We start from the raw sequence: 13061 nt of genomic DNA, 5'->3' as shown, positions 1-13061 counted from the left end.
TTCCAGCAGCGAGGGGCGTAGTAGCTGAAAGCCGATTCACCCTGCTTTGACTGAACTCTTGGAATTTCTAGTTTATATGATCCTAAAGATCTGAGTGATCTGTTAGTTTGTATTCAGTCAGCATATCTGTAATGTATTGAGGTCCTAGGCCATTTAGTGATTTATAGACAAGTAATAATACTTAAAAATCTATTCTGAATGTAACTGCAAGAGAGTGTAAAGACCTGAGGACAGGTGTGATGTGCTCTGATTTCCTGGTTCTGGTCAGAATTCTGGATGAGCTGTAACTGTCTGACTGTCTTTTTGGGAAGGCCAGTGAGGATGTTGTTACAGTAATCTACCCTACTGCTGATAAAAGCATGAACAAGTTTCTTCACTGGAAACAAAGCATCTAATTCATACAATGTTTTTGAGTTTATAGTAAGCTGATTTACTAACTGTTTTGACATGACTATTGAAACTCAGATCTGACTCCAGAGTCACACCAAGATTCTTGACCTTATTTTTTTTTGCTTGACCTTTAGTGCCAAGGTATGCATTTACCTTGAGAACCTCATCTCTGTTCCCAAATGCAATGACTTCAGTTTTCTCTTTGTTTAACTGAAGAAAGTTTTGGCACATCCATTTGTTAATTTCATCAATGCATTGACAAATGGTGTCAACGTGGCTGTAGTCATTAGGCAGTAAGACTAGGTAGATCTGAGTGTCATCAGCATAGCTGTGGTAGGAGATTTGGTTCTTTCTCATTATTTGGATCAGAGGGAGCATATAATGGTTGAACAGGAGAGGTGCCAGAATCGAGCCTTGTGGGACTCCACATGTCATGGGTGTCCACCTTGACCTATGGTCACCTATACTGACATAGTAACCTCTCCCTTCAAGGTAAGATCTGAACCATTTGACGACCGTCCCAGACAGCCCAACCCAGTTTTCCAGCCTATCCAGAAGTATGCTGTGATCGAGCAGTACCAGTATCGAGCAGTACCAGCAGACAGTGTCAAATGCGGCACTAAGATCGAGCAGTACCAGCCCTGTTAGTTTGCCTGAATTTGTATTTAGGCGGATATCATTGATTATCTTTATAAGAGCACTCTCTGTACTGTGATGTGGTCTGAAACCAGATTGAAAATTGTCTAAACACCCCTTGAAGTTTAAGAACTTGTTAACCTGGTTAAAAACTACTTTTTCAATGATTTTGCCAATGAAAGGGAGATTTTAGATGGGCCTGTAATTGCTCCATAGGGTAATATCCAGGTTGCTCTTCTTTAAGAGAGGTTTAACAACTGCAGTTTTAAGTGAGTTTGGAAAAATCCCTGAGAGAAGTGAAGCATTTACCACTTTTAGAAGATCCATTTCTAAACAGGTAAACACCGTTTTAAAGAATGATGTGGGCAGTGTGTCAAGACTGCAGGTTGATGTTTTCAGATCGTGCAAGTCTCTGTACTTTTATAAAAAAATTAAATGAAGAAATAATCAGCTGAATAAAATAAATGGTAAAATATTCAGTACTGTCAAAAATTTATTGTTTTTTGACAGTACTGAATTTAATGTTGCTTATAACACCACATGTATAAATCTAACATAATTTGTACAACCCATATTTATTTTTAGTCTCATTTTTAATAAATGATTCAGTTATTCACTCATAAAACTTCATGTTTCATTGCTAGATGTCATTTTTGAAGAATTATTCAGTGGCATATTTTTGATGGCTGCTTGTCACCACCTCTACGTAATGTAATTGCAGCCTACAACTTTCATTTTTTAAATGTTGTTAAAACTGGTATTTTAATCTTTACTATAAACATCAGTGATTATATCTAAACAATAAACTGTTATTCCAGTACTTCTATGTTATTTGCCTTTTTGTAATTCATAACTAACTCAAAAGACTAAAGACCGAATCTCTTTCTTGATTTTTGCGTTTTTCAAACACAGATTTGAAGCAGCGATTTAAAGGATTAATAGACATATGCAAATCATCATAATTTATAATTTATGTTGCGTGAATGCTGAGATTCCAATCAATTACTGATTAATCGTGCAGCGTACACTAAATGCATTGATGCAGGCTAAACAAGTAGTGACAGAAAACACCTTTAATAAACACCACCACATCCCGAATAACCCTTCACAACTTCTTCTGTCGTCTTTATATTTGACCGGAAAGCCTAAGTGCCTTTCTATATGTGATTTGAATGACGCGAGAGGTGATCTCTCTGTGATCATTACAAATTTAGGATTTATCTACCAGTAAAAAAAATGTATTAATCCACAGGCCATGTGTGTTTCAAGCCTTGGGTTGTGATCTGCACTAATCATGGATCAACCATGATCCATTACACCCCTAATGAAAATAGTGCTTTAGTCGTTAATATTTTCCAGTTTGATTTGCATCTTTGGATGGAAACAAAATGACTGTGCTTGTGTGTTGCAGGAGTGAATATGATGGTGATCTTCAGTCACAGCTGCTGAGCAAAGCCAATGAAGAGGACAAGAACTGCAGTCGAGCCCTCTCTGTAGTCAGCGTAGTTGTACGGGCAGCCAAAGACCTCCTTCATAGGGCCTTTGCTGTGGATGGTGAGGATCGTTTCGTTTACTTTCTTAACACATTACTTGTGCACTGATGGTTTTATGCATTACCATTTGTTAAAAGGATAGAAATAAAACATTTATTTTGCCTAAAAGAGTAATATTTGCTTTAACATGAATGCACATTGGCTGATGTTACTCATGTTTCTACAGTTGAAGACATTCCAGAGCTGTTGAGTTCCTCCAGTCTTTTTTCAATGCTGCTTCCACTTATTTTGGCATACATTGGTCCTGTGGCTGCCTCTGTCCCTAAGGTAAGATTTTCTTCATGTAATTGGCAGCTCTGCATCTTGATGTGATAATGAACCGTGTTCTCTGCCAAGTCAATTAATGTTAGTTTTTTTTTCTCACAGTATATTGCTTGATGCCAAACTGTTTTGTTTTGCCATTTTTGTTAGGCTGCGGTGGAGGTGTTTGGTTTGGTTCAGGAACTTCTTCCAGCTGTTTCTGCCCTGAACCAGAAATATGCCCCACCCACCTTCAACCCTAACCAATCCACTGACAGCACTACTGGGAACCAGCCAGAGCAGGGCCTATCAGCTTGTACCACATCCAATCATTATGCTGTTCTAGAGAGCGATCACCCCTACAAGCAGGCTGGTGTCACTCAATACAAGGTACAACTGGAATTCTCTCTTTCTTATATTCAACAAATCTAGCGATTTATTTTCTAGAAACCACCTTACATGCTTACAACCACTTTGTGTTTGAACCAAAACAGCATCTCTGATTGTATGATGCTCAAAGTTCAATGCTAAGGGAGACATTGGCTTTTACAGAGTTAGCTTAGCAAAGCCTACAGTGAATGAAGTTTGGGGACTACAAAAAAAAAACATCCGGGTTAATGAGATCATTAGCCCTTTAGGTTACGCGCATTCACCATGCGCAGACAACCCACACAGCAAAGGGGTGTGGCCAGAGGCGCTGTAAAGAAAGCTCAAAGGCTGTCCAAACGCTGCTATTTCCACAGAGCTTCTGTTTCTGTATTTGAGTTTTTAAAGAACACGACACAAAGAGAGAAGTGCTTACAATTTATTATGTTAATTATTTATTAATTATCTTCCAGAGAATTAACATATAAAAAATATATAGCTCTAGCATTTGACACAGGAGAACTTCCACAATTTCTCCCAGTTCAGAAGTGTATTCGGCTAAAAACTCCTCAAAGAATAATAGAAGAAGCTGTGGATTTTGAGCCACAAACTGCAAGTATTTTACATTTTTAAAAAATAATAATATTTTAGAGCCTGCACATGCGGTTTGATTAGGGATGCTTAAAATAATCGATTAACCGTTAACCGGAAGGGTGCTTTTGTAACCGATTAATGGTATCAGTTAAACGATTAAAAAACATTATTTGATATATTTTAAAAGTTTGGCTGCACAAGGGGCTAATCACAGTGAACACACTTTTTGTGTTGAGAGGGGCATCTGTTGAATGGCCACGAGTGTTTTACGCGCTGCTTATGTACCTTGGGCGCCTCACGTTTCCATTGCACGCTGTGTGTTTAAGCGGAAAAAGCGTGATATGTCAGTCGCGTCCTTTTCATTCTTCAATCAAATGAAAGCAGAGGCAGGGTTTCTGTTCAGGTGACAGCAGGGTTTATGTTGTCAAGGTGACAATGGAGTGGTCGCCATTTCTCTCCAGAGTTATATTACTTTACAGATCTTGAATATCATAATGTTATTAAAATTACAATTATAACATGGATAGCAACACGACTTGCGCACAAGTTGCGTCAGCTGATTCAGTCGTTTCCAAGTGACATACAAAAGAGCATCGAGCTTCTTTTTACTTGTCAACATAAAGGCAGTGCGGTGCGCCTTTCATTTTTGGAACGGAAAGGCGTGCTCTTTGTGATCGTCCTCTAAATGTGCAACAAATATTTGTTAACTGGCGGCACAGTAACATGTGCAAACACACGTGTACACAGACGTATTTTGCCAAAGAAACAGACTGAAAGAAGAATATTTCTGGTCACAGTTTGACACAAACGAGTTGACACAAACCAGCGCTGACGCTGATGGCCTCTGTGCTGTATGGAGTCGCGTCATGAACTTAACAAACAGGCTATTGATGATTTAGTGTACATCCAACAAACCAACCTTTTTTTCCATTTGGAAAATTACAGTTATTAATAGTTCTTATATAATATCAGTTTTTAAAATATCCTACATAATCTACAAATCAAACAAATCTACAAATCCAAAGATTTTCCTATTTTTTGTAAAATGATAACTCCGCACCAAACTGAGGCTTTCATTTTACAGCTTATAAAACATGTATGCAAATTAATGCAATATCATATGTAAACAACAAAATTGTTTTACAAAAATTGTCATTGTCTTTTTCTTTCATTACACACAGGGTGCGCACACATGAATCGTGAGTGAGAGGAGTTAGATGGAGGAAATAAGTCATAATCATAAGACAATCTTTAATCTAATGACTTTTATTAAAAATGGTGACAGAGGTTTTGTGAAATAATAATAATAACAGCGTAGCATTAATTAAATGCATATTTCCTATGGAGTGATTGATTTGAGGTAGCCTGATATTTTTATTTGACAGAAGAAAAAAACATGATTGGACAAACAGCAGACCCTCAGCCTTCTCCACTGTACCAGCTCCATCTTCTTGTCCAAATGTCTTAAAAAGAAAGAGTTTGCAGGACATTGCTTACAAGAAGTAAAAAAAATAAAAAATAGAAAATAGTAAAAAAGAAAAAATAAGTATTTAGCACTTATTAATCTAATTCATTAATCTAATAATTAAACTAATGTTTAGTTTAGCAGTTCAATTCTTTAGCACTTTGAGCGCTTGTTATTGTTTAGAAGAAAACACTTTATTTGATTGTACTTTTAAATAAATGGCGCAAAGCATAATCATTGAAGAGGGTCTATCTCAGTCTCAGTTTACCAGTTTTTTTGTTACTTTATTTTTGTTATAATCGTCAACATTAGTAAGTCCTTCTGTGCAGTTTATCTACAGTTTACTTTAAGCCCTGAGGATGTAAACAACAGGAAATGCTGTTTGGCAAAAAAAATTTAGCTACAAATTCATATTTATCCGTCAAACCGCTGTAAACAGCCACAATCTTTACCAGCACTGTAGTGTCTCTCTATGCAGCCGCTTTCTCTGCGTTCTACATCTCAAATAATGAACTCGCAAAAAATCTATGAATGTTTCATATTACTTACACATGCTTATAATCCGAATATATATGTAAGATTTTAGGTCCTTTTTCAGGATTTATTTTAGAGAGCAGGCGTGAGGTTCAGCTGTGTCCTCTTCATTTTCTGTCTGATTCAGACTCAAACTGAAATGGCTATACAAGTAACTAGATTATTTACAAATGAAGCATGAGTACACGTTGCTTTGCATCTTATAAACACAACCAAGCCTTAAAATACAATCTGGACCACCCTTTTAACATTGTTAACATTTTCTTGCTCTTGAGACATTTTTCTAATGTGTTCTCGTGGAACATCGTACATAACCACAAGAACATCACAAACAATTATGCAAGGGCCGGTATAAGATTCGGAGTGTTTGAAAACCTTGGATAATAATATCACGGTATTGTGATTACTGAATCTGTGTTCTTTTTAAAACTCTGGGTGAAAACAGCAACTTTTTTTCCCCATAGTACACAGTATTTTTTATTCTAAGGAATGTTACAAATATTTTTATAGAAGTCATCATGTTAGGCTAAATAATTTAAATAAATCTTTGCCTTCTGCTGGGTTCAAAAACACAGAATTCTTCACAACTTGAAAAGGCATCTTTGGATATCTTTCTTTTCTGTGAATATAAAGTAAAGCCACTGCTCTGTTCAGGTCTATCGCATGTTTGAATGTTGCTGTATAAAGAGATTTTGAATTTCTGAAATGTTTGCTGATTTGTGGACTGAGCAGTAGCTTTTGATGTTAAGGGTCCTTTTCTGCTAGAGATACTGTTAAACAAAAAAAAAAAAAACATTGAAATAGTCATTCAAAAAACATGTAAAAATGTACATATACCATAGGACTGGTATACCTAAACGGTTTTAATACCAAGACTTTTCCAAACCATGATACACCTTGAAACTGGTTATCGTCCTATGCCTACAAACAATAACCCAAAGCACACAATCGACTCCCCAGTAGTACCATAAACTTATTCCAGAACAATATATACTCCCAGTGAAATAATCAACACCCTAAACAACCCACCCAGTATGCCCAATCAGCTCCCTAACAGTATTCTCAAGTATCTAACAACTAGTAGTGTGTGTGTGTGCATGTGCGTCTGCGTCTGTGTGTCTGTGTCTTTTCAAGAGCACATTGTGATTTTACTTAAAGGTAAAGTTCATACACCTTTGATAGTTCACCCAAAAATTAAATTTCCATTTACTCACACTTCACTTGTTCAAGTTTCTTTCTTCTGTTGGACACAAAAGAAGATATTTTGAAAAATGCTAGTTGCTGGGATCCATTGATTTCCATACTATTTGTTTTCCTGTATCGAAGTCGGTGGGTTCCAGCAACCAGAATTCTTTAAAATATCTTCTTTTTGTTTAACAGAAGAAAAATAAAATTAAAAAATGTTTTAAACCAAATGAGAGAGTGTAAATTATCATTTCTAAATTTTTATTAAAATATAACATTTTGGGTGTGGTGACGAGGTGGCACAATGTGTAGCACGTTCACCTCGTAGCAAGAAGGTCACTGGTTCGAGCCTCGGCTGGGTCAGTTGGCATTTCTGTGTGGAGTCTGCATGTTCTCCCCATGTTCGCGTGGGTTTCCTCCGGGTGCTCTGGTTTCCCCCACAAGTCCAAAGACATGTGGTATAGGTGAATTGGGTATGCTAAAATTCACTGTAGTGAATGAGTGCATATGGATGTTTTCCAGTGATGGGTTGTGGTTGGAAGAGCATCCGCTGCATAAAATAAATGCTGGATAAGTTGGCGGTTTATTCTGCTGTGGTGACCCCAGATTAATAAAGGGACTAAGCCGAATAATTTATGAATGAATTTTGGTTGTTTTTTGACACAGTACTTTATCTGGTAATTGAGAATTATTTTTCTTTTACTTTTAAGTACATGTTTTTAATCCTCTTTCCACTTCTGCTGGTCAGTTAATCTAACAATAACTTTGACACTTGAAGGTTTTTTACACAAATCTTTGTCAGGACAATATATTCTAAGCTTGTCTTGATGAAAGCCAAAAAACGTAATTGATTCTCTTGTCACAAATTAAAATGAGCTATGACCAGTCTTTCTTCATGAGAACAGTTTAATCACATTCCCGCTGCTCTGGATTTCAGGTTTCATTCCCAGACTGTGTTCGCTGGATGACAGTTGAGTTTGATCCTCAGTGTGGTACGGCTCAGCCAGAAGATGTCCTCCGTCTCCTGATCCCCAGCCGATCACTGCACTTCTCTGGGCTCGGCTCCAAAGCTCTGGCTCACGAGACCATCAACAGCTGGACTGAGCTCAAGAAGTTCTCTGGCTCAAGTGGCTGGCCCACGGCGGTCTTGGTCCTGCCAGGTAATGGTTGTGTCCCAGTCTACCAACTTTATAAATGTTTACTTTTTACTCTCATGCTCATTAATATGCTCTCATGCTCATTCATATGCTGTTCATGTGAGCCACAGTCAGTATTTATTGATGATCAGCAGATGAGATCAAAAGATGAGATTTAGCATGACGTTTACTTAACACGACTTCCAAACAATATCTCACTAAGGGTTTGATGCACACCAGATTGCAACAGAAAGATAGTGGATTTGTTTATAGAATGTTACCTATATGAGGACTGTATTGTGTCCCAATTTGCATACTTGTACTACGTCCAAAAAGTGTGTACTTTTTTTGTGAAGAATAAAAAGAAGGGTATGCAAGTTTTGGGACATACTGTTTCCCTATTAAACAACTTTTACGTTGCTTAGTTACATGCCCTCTCGAACATCTCCACACATCATCCACATTTCTTTCATATTTAATTTCCTACTACTCTCAATGGCCACTTTGTTAGGTATACCTGTCCAACTGCTCGTTAGCGCAAATTTCTAATCAGCCATTCACATGACAGCAACTCGATGCATTTAGGCATGTAGCCATGGTCAAGACGATCTGCTGCATTTCAAACTGAGCATCAGAATGGGGAAGAAAGGTGATTTAAGTGACTTTAAACGTGGCATGACTGTTGGTGCCAGACGGGCTGGTCTGAGTATTTCAGAAACAGCTGATCTTGTGGGTTTTTCATGCACAACCATCTCTAGCGTTTACATAGAATGGTCCGAAAAAGATCTGTTCTGTGGGTGCAAATGCTTTGTTGATGCCAGAGGTCAAAGGAGAATGGTCAGACTGGTTTGAGCTGATAGAAAAGCAACAGTAACTCAAATAACCACTCGTTACAACCAAGGTCTACAGAAATGCATCTCTAAATGCACAACACATCAAATCTTGAGGCGGATGGGCTACAGCAGCAGAACACCACACCGGGTGCCACTCCTGTCAGCTAAGAACAGGAAACCGAGGCTACAATTCGCACAGGCCAGTGTTTCCTCTAGGATTTTTTCCAGCTGTGGTGGCAGGCCTTTTTTACACAGATCTACCAACTACCTGTGGCATTATTTCAGTGACAAATGTTGTGAGCGCAGTATTACAAGTCGTGTATTTATGTAATAGCCTACAAGCATGAGAATCTCTTTGCTTGCACGCCGATTTGATCTGCTCTTGCAAAAAACTTCTTGCACACCCTCAAATATACGCTGCTCAAGCGCAGATCTTCTTGTGCGCTCTCAAATAAACACTGCTGAAGTGCGATTTAGTGCGTTTATGTAATGAGTATGTCTCCAACATTTATAAGATTTGCTTGGAATATTAATGAATGTCTCTAATAGACGTACAGAGTGGCATTAATGCGTCCTGAAATAAAGTGAAACGGCTCTACGTCGTGTTTGTTATAATTTACTTACCTTTTAATACGTTTTGGTGCGATTATCACCCGCCATTAAAAAAAAAAAAAAAAAAAAAACACGACTGAATGTTTTGAATGAAAAGCTCTAATGTAGCCGTGACGGGATAAATTTTGGCCTGGCGCCCTGCCATGGAAGAATGAATATAGCAGAAACCTTGCAGGCTCACCAAAATTGGACAATACAAGATTGGCAAAATGTTGTCTTGATTTCTGCTGCGACATTGGGATGGTAGAGTCAGAATTTGGCATTAACAACATGAAAGCATGGACCCACTGCTGGTGGGGGTGGTGTAATGGTTTGGGGGATATTTTCTTGGCACACTTTGGGCCCACAAACCTACCTGAGTATTGTTGCTGACCATGTCCATCCCTTTATGACCACAGTATACCCATCTTCTGATGGCTACTTCCAGCAGGATAACGCGTCATGTCATAAAGTGCGAATCATCTGAGACTGGTTTCTTGAACATGACAATGAGTTCACTGTACTCAAATGGCCTCCACAGTCACCAGAGCTCGATCCAATAAAGCACCTTTGGGATGTGGTGGAACTGGAGATTCGCATCATGGATGTGCAGCACATAAATCTGTAGCAATTGCATAATGCTATCATGTCAATATGGACAAAAATGTGAGGAATGTTTCCAGTACCTTGGTGAATCTATGCCACGAAGGATTAAGGCAGTTCTGAAAGAAACAGGGGGTCCAACCCAGTACTAGTAAGGTGTACATTATAAAGTGGCTGGTGAGGGTATATTGTATAAACAGCAGATGGGAATCTGCCATTTGTGAGTCTTTCATGCAGAGAATTCTTCTCAGATGTTTTCATAATTATACATTTAAAGGTAATAAAGGTAAAATAAAAATAAAAGTCTTTATAAAAGTTTACATTGTTGTTGCGAATGAAATAAGATGTAATATGGTTTGATATTAATTTACAGTCATTCAAACATTTTTACTGAGGCCTCTTCATGTAACAGTCTCACATGTCTGCCATTTAAGTAGTTTAACACTTTTTACTAGTGTTTGTAAGTAAACACAACGTTTTATGGCCAATATTAGCACAGATCTGTGCTGCGTCCCAATTATTGCCTACTTGTACTACTTTCTAAAAGTAGTGTGTTCTTTTTATATAAAGAATGAGTACAGTACATACTTTTGAGTGTGTAACAGACAAGTATGCATGTTTGGGAAGTACTACTTACTCATTAACAGACCGTAATGTTGTCAGTTACCTTCCCCGTCAATCATCAGCCATCCCACTTAATGGACGGTCTCATGTGCCTACCAATTTTGTAGTTTAACATCTTTTACTAGTGTTTGTAGCCAGATTCCTGGATTCCCATACTTTTGAGCATGTAACAGAAAAGAATGTAAGTTTGGGACATACTACTTACTCAATAACAGTCTGCTATTTTGCTTGTTACTTTCCCCGTCAGTCATCTTGTCACATCATCCACATTTCATATTTAATACTGAAGATGCAGCAACAGGCTCGTCATCTGTGAGTCTTTCATGAAGGCGTTTGCAGAATTATGTGTTCCAAAGTTAATGGCCTAACACCTCTTTATAAATACATAGTCGTGGCTAATGAAATATGACTCAAGGAAAATGTGATTTTCATATTTTCAGTTTGATATTAATTCAAATATCTTTACCAAAGCCACTCCACTTAACCGTCAAGCTTGTGCATCTGCCATTTTTTATTCTGTTATTCCTTTTTACCCATGTTTTTGGTTCTAATCGAATTCATGTTCAATGCGCAATGTTTTGTGAGCGGTTAAAGCATGCACTAAACTGCACTTCAAAATTCTTCCAGAAATTGTAAACCATCCGGTAACTTTAGAATACACATTTCAAGATACTATTATTTGGGACGCACTAATTCTATTTTCGAATACTATTTGGGATGGATGGTATCTGAATTGGGATGCAACAATGCACTTTGAATTTCTACCAGAAATACTATACTATCTGGATAACTTTGAATAATAGGATTTGGGACCTACTAATTCTATTTTTGAATACTATTTAGGACTAATAGAACGCAAAGTGGGAAGCAGCATGTGATTATTTTGTCATCCGCCATCATTATTATTCAAAATGTGTTATTTTCCACTGGTTCATTACCTTGTTATTTCACTCATTACCTGTTTACTTTCTTTTATGCAAGGTAACGAAGCCCTTTTCTCCTTGGAAACTGCATCGGATTATGTGAAAGATGAAAAAGCCTCTTTCTACGGATTTAAATGTGTAGCTGTCGGTTATGAGTTTAACCCTGGACTTGATGAGGTATGAAATCTCTTCTTGAGATGTGCATGAAATGAATGTAGTAATGTTTCAGGAGCCTATATTATCTTCACTTTTAAAAACCCTCATCCCTCATTATTATTAATTTGCATTTTAAAAAGAAACAAGAGTAACTTTACTAGAGTAAAAAGAGACATTTTAATACAAGCATCTGTATTAAACTGTTCATGTTCAGCCTTTGCAGATTCTTAGTTGCGTTTTGTTTACTGCTAGCATCCTACTTATGGTATGCATTAGATCAGAGAAAGGATTAGTGACCCATACTGCATATGTATTTGAGACATCTGTCATGCGACTGTGGTTTCAGGGAATTATTCAGTTGGAGAAGGAATTGGCCTATTTAGGAAGCGTGTGTGCAGCTGCTCTCATGAAAAAGGATCTTGCCCTACCCATAGGTAAGAGTGACTGCTGCTTTGCAGCATTGGAGAAGATGGATAGAAACCGTTATGTGCCATGCTGCTGTAGATGCTTATGTTTGGAAGTCTGTGTGAAATCAAAATTTTAAATGTTTATTTTTTGCTAACACACATTATTCATTGTGTTTTCGGCTTAGTTACTTTATTCATCAGGGGTCGCCACAGTGGAATGAGCCGCCAACTATCCAGCATATGTTTTTATGCAGTGGATGCCCTTCCAGCTGCAATATAACATTATGCTAGTGGTGGGCCGTTATCGGCATTAACGCGAGACTCTTAGTTGAGTTGGGTCTATTCTATGCAAGTTATGATAACTTTCACCTTGATATTTTAGCATGAATGCATACCTGGCCGAATTGCACTGTGGCGAGAACAAGTCTTCGAACCTGTGTATATTTACCACATGTGTGAAATTACCACATCAAACGTGACGTGCTAACATAGATGCAGTTCACTAGAGTGAATCTAATAATCTTAGTTCCACATCTATCAGGCACCTGTAGAATTAATGCGTTCGAGTAAAACATGTACAAATAAAATAGACCGGGTGCTTTTAAAATGAATGACAGTGAATGAAAGTAAAACCAGTGAGCCGTCTGACAAAAAAGTGCCCTTCTGAATCAAATCAGCAGGATGCCCTTCTGGGTCTTTCACTTACTTCGACTACTGACTACGTTAACATGGACATCTGTAATCTAGTAATCTGCCTTAACAGACAATAATATAATTAAGGTGTTTACCGGAAGTGCTTTCATGTAAGAGTTTCATGTAATTTTG

The 13061-nt window shown here is 37.7% G+C and overlaps 1 protein-coding gene across 17 annotated transcripts in view; it reads left to right on the top strand.

Annotated features, from left to right (window-relative positions):
* mycbp2 (MYC binding protein 2) overlaps positions 1-13061 on the top strand; it is a 239118-nt gene that overhangs the window by 140829 nt on the left and 85228 nt on the right. For all 17 annotated transcript variants that reach the window (XM_056464968.1, XM_056464976.1, XM_056464962.1 and 14 more), the window contains 6 exons: positions 2438-2580; positions 2746-2846; positions 2991-3209; positions 7901-8123; positions 11732-11850; positions 12176-12263. In XM_056464968.1, the coding sequence (XP_056320943.1) occupies positions 2438-2580; positions 2746-2846; positions 2991-3209; positions 7901-8123; positions 11732-11850; positions 12176-12263 (893 nt within the window). The remainder of the gene's footprint in view (positions 1-2437; positions 2581-2745; positions 2847-2990; positions 3210-7900; positions 8124-11731; positions 11851-12175; positions 12264-13061) is intronic.

The sequence above is a fragment of the Danio aesculapii genome, chromosome 9 (genome assembly GCF_903798145.1).
Source record: "Danio aesculapii chromosome 9, fDanAes4.1, whole genome shotgun sequence".
NCBI lineage: Eukaryota > Metazoa > Chordata > Actinopteri > Cypriniformes > Danionidae > Danio > Danio aesculapii.
This window is presented reverse-complemented; position numbering and strand designations above follow the sequence as displayed.